The following is a 3,773-nucleotide window of genomic DNA, read 5'->3' as shown; positions in this document are numbered from 1 at the left end:
GACTGCTAGGAAAACAAACAGATTTGTCCTGGAAAGGGTTAAACCGGGTGGCTCCTTGGAGGCAAGGATTCTGAGGCTCCGTCTAACATACTTTGGACATTTTGTGAGGAGAGACCGGTCCTTGGAGAAGGACATCATGCTTGGTAGGGTGGAGAGATGGCGCAGGAGGGGAAGGCCCTCTATGAGGTGGATTGATTCAGTGACTGGGATAATCGGGATAGGAGTGTCAGAGATAGTATGACTGGCACAGGACAGAGCAGAGTTTAGGGCTGTTGTACATAGGGTTGCTATGAGTTGCAAGCAACTAGACGGCACATAACAACAACAACAATCATCTATGGTCAACTAATATTCGACAAGGAAATAAAACCTATTAAATGGGGAAATGATGACAACCTCTTCAACAAACAGTGCTGGCAAAACTGGAAGGCTACCTGTAGAAAGCTGAAACTGGATCTACACCTCACACCATACACAAAAATCACCTCAAGGTGAATCAGACTTGGGAGTCAAGCCCCAAACCATTAAGTTCATAACAGACAACTTGGTATCATGCTTAGAAGCCCTAGTCTGTACTATAAAGAGACTGCTAGATACAGCCAGAAATACAGTCTGAACAATGGGACCTTCTAAAGATTAAATCCCTGTGTTCATCAAAAAATTTTTCCAACAGGGTGAAAAGAAAACCTACCGCCTGGGAACAAACATTTGGTAATACCATCTTAGACAAGAGTCTCGTAAAAGAAGTTTATAGAATACTCCTGGGTATCAAAGACTGATAACTACAAAACGGGCAAAAAACATGGAAATAATTTTCACAGAGGAAGACATATGAAGATATGCTCCAAATTACTGGCAATAAGAGAGATGCAAATCAAAACCACAATGAGATACCATCTCATTTCAGTAGCAGTGGCAAAGTTTAACAGGGCAGCAAGTAATAAATGTTAGAGAGACTGTGGCAAGATAGGAATTCTTACACTGTTGGTGGGATTGTGTAATGGTACAATGACCCTGGAAGGCAGTTTATGCTTCCTCAAAAAGTTGAACATAGAAATTCCGTTATGACCCAGCTATTCTATTACTTGGAATATACCCCAAGAAATGAGATCTGAGGCTCAAACTTCCGGAAACTTGTACACCAATGTTCTTAACTAACAGCATTATTTATCATCACAAGAACATGGAAACAGCCCAGATATCCAACCACAAACGCATGGATTGAGAAGTTGTGGTATATTCATACAATGGAATACTACACAGCTGGAAGGAGCAATGATTTTGTAAATTACTACCTAACTTGGGAGGGACTGGAGAGCATTATGCTGAGTGAACTTAGTCCCACAAGAACAAATACTGTGTAAAACCATTATTGTAGAATAATGAACTAAAATGCATCCAGGTAAGGGACAAGAGACATCCTCTACATTCACCTGCTTTCTCTCCCAGTTTTCTGTGTTCTTTGGGTAGCACAACTGGTCCAAACCAAAGAAACCCCACTGTGCCAAAGTGATTGCTGAGAAGAAGACACGTTGTTGAGACTGGCACTCTACACTCCACAAGTCTTCAGGTCTAATATCTCCAAATGTCCCATTTCCCCAACTCTTCTTCCAAGAACATGAGTTACAGGGATATGATTAGAGGAAAACAGGTCACAGCAGGGAACACTTACTTGCTGGGATCTGGCATCTGGCTACACACAGCTCGGAGGTATTGGAAGCTGTTCCGTATTGCGTGGATGTTGGCCATTCCCATGAACACCACCTCACAGTTGGGATAGTACTCTATATAAGTAAGGAAGGAGTGAAGCGTAAGAGTGTGTTTCATAAACAGGCATGCAGATCAAGATGGGTCTCAGTGGGCTAAGTTTCTCTTGCAGGGCAGAACATTTCTGGATGGCACTTACATGGACTTTCCCCCCTAATTCCCATACATGGACTCTTGAATCAGAATCACACTTTTACTTCTGGATAGTCTAGTGCCATATACTAGTTATAATGGTATTGTTACTAACAAACAGTAGTAGTAATACTATTGTTCATGATAACACATAGTAAATGTTCAGTAAATGGTAGCTGCTTTGTACTATTAATCTTATAAACACACAAACTTTAAATGTCCTAACAATTTGAAAGTATGTATTATTCCCATTTATTGCAGGCAATAAAATGAAGTTTAGACAAGCTAAGCAATTAATGTATAGTCATAGCTAGTAAGTGGTAGGGTCCTGATCCCAAGCCAGGTTTTTTGGCTCTTTCCATGATTCAAGCTGTCACATCACCACCACCTCTGCCCCCTACTCAAGTCACCTAGAGCACTGAGCCAATGAGATGACAAGTAATACCTTCACATTCACAACCTCCACCCTTGGCCCGGTTGGCCACTGCTGCCGTGTAGGAGCGAGCATCCAGGATTAGCAGCTTCTGCGGAGCCATTGTGCTCTCTACCCCAGAGCATGCAGTCAGGGAGGAATCTAAACAGACAGCAAGAAGACCTTGGGTCAGCCAGCAGCACTAGCTCTCTCAGGATTAGTGATGCATCACACCCCACAGCCTCTCCAAAGGGCAAGGACTTAGACCTCCATTCTTCCCTCCAAGAGGACTCCTGGGAACCAAGGAAGCCAAAGTCGGCTCCCAAGGTCTAGCACCACCCACATCTTACCAAAGTCAGTGTCACACGCCTCGCTCGTATCACTATTCCCGGTGCTGGAAGAGTTCCCAGTGGCCCTCGTTCCTGGGTCCAGGGCACAGGCTTTGGCAATGGATGTGACCAAGTACTCATCATCAGCATTGCGCCAGCCCCACCAGCTGATCTCGGGCTGGCTGCAACGGGCAATAGCGGCTCCATTGCGCAGGTGTCTGACAAAACAGGGGAAAACATCAAGCCCTTGACATTCACAGCTTCCAGAGGCCCAGAGGGGTAGACTAAAGCCAGCAGGGACCTCCAGGCCATTCAGACCATGACAGTGACAACCAAAAGTCCTTAATATCTCTAGGAAGCATCACAATTTAAAAAATGCTATCACATAAATTTTCTCAAATGAGCTCTGTATTCCCAAAGTGACCTTGACTCATCAGATCTGCACAGCACCTGCTCCAGCTACAGACACCCAGCAGGAGAACAAGGCCTGAGCCAAGAGCATGAACAAGTCCAAACCTCACAGTTATTATCCATCTCATTCTATTTTAGCTACAATATTCTAGTGCAGGGGTTATTAAAATTTTCTAATAAACACAAATTTCAGGACCACAGAAAATTTTTGTAAATTTTCTAGGTTACATCCAAGTTCTGTCACACATTCTTCTGTTTTTTGTTTTGCTTTGATAACCCTTTAAAAACACAAAAATGATTTCTTGTTCAAGCAGAAAACCAAACACGCAGAGAAGAATAAGTCACAAGTCTATAGGACACATGTTACTCAGAAAGCAGGAGAACTAGATGGTGCCCAGCTACCATTATCAACAACTGGATCAGGGACACAACAGATGGACTCTAAAAGGCAGGGAGAAAAATGAACCAAAACTCAAATTAAGACATCTACATTTACTAGACCAGGTGGGACTAGAGAACTCTTTGAGACTACTGTCCTAAAATATTCCATAATCTCTGAACCAAAACTACTGGAAGAGTATCTTTCAGCCAAACAACAAAGTGACTCATAAAATAAACAAAACTTTCTTCAACGAGATGGAAAAGGCAATCTCCAATTTCGTATGGAATGGAAAAAAGCCCCGAATAAGCAAAGCACTCCTTAAGAATAGAAGAACGGTAGG

The 3,773-nt window shown here is 42.9% G+C and overlaps 1 protein-coding gene across 1 annotated transcript in view; it reads right to left on the bottom strand.

The window, feature by feature from the left end:
• MTMR4 (myotubularin related protein 4) overlaps positions 1 to 3,773 on the bottom strand; it is a 29,913-nt gene that overhangs the window by 14,621 nt on the left and 11,519 nt on the right. Inside the window, exons 9-11 of the mRNA XM_006889239.1 lie at positions 2,662 to 2,858; positions 2,345 to 2,473; positions 1,673 to 1,784 (exon numbers count right to left, since the gene is read on the bottom strand). Of these exons, the coding sequence (XP_006889301.1) occupies positions 1,673 to 1,784; positions 2,345 to 2,473; positions 2,662 to 2,858 (438 nt within the window). The remainder of the gene's footprint in view (positions 1 to 1,672; positions 1,785 to 2,344; positions 2,474 to 2,661; positions 2,859 to 3,773) is intronic.

This window comes from Elephantulus edwardii, unplaced genomic scaffold (genome assembly GCF_000299155.1).
Source record: "Elephantulus edwardii isolate Elephantulus edwardi_28Jun2011 unplaced genomic scaffold, EleEdw1.0 scaffold00077, whole genome shotgun sequence".
Lineage (NCBI taxonomy): Eukaryota > Metazoa > Chordata > Mammalia > Macroscelidea > Macroscelididae > Elephantulus > Elephantulus edwardii.
The sequence above is the reverse complement of the archived record's forward strand: the minus strand, read 5'-3'. Positions and strand labels throughout refer to the sequence as shown.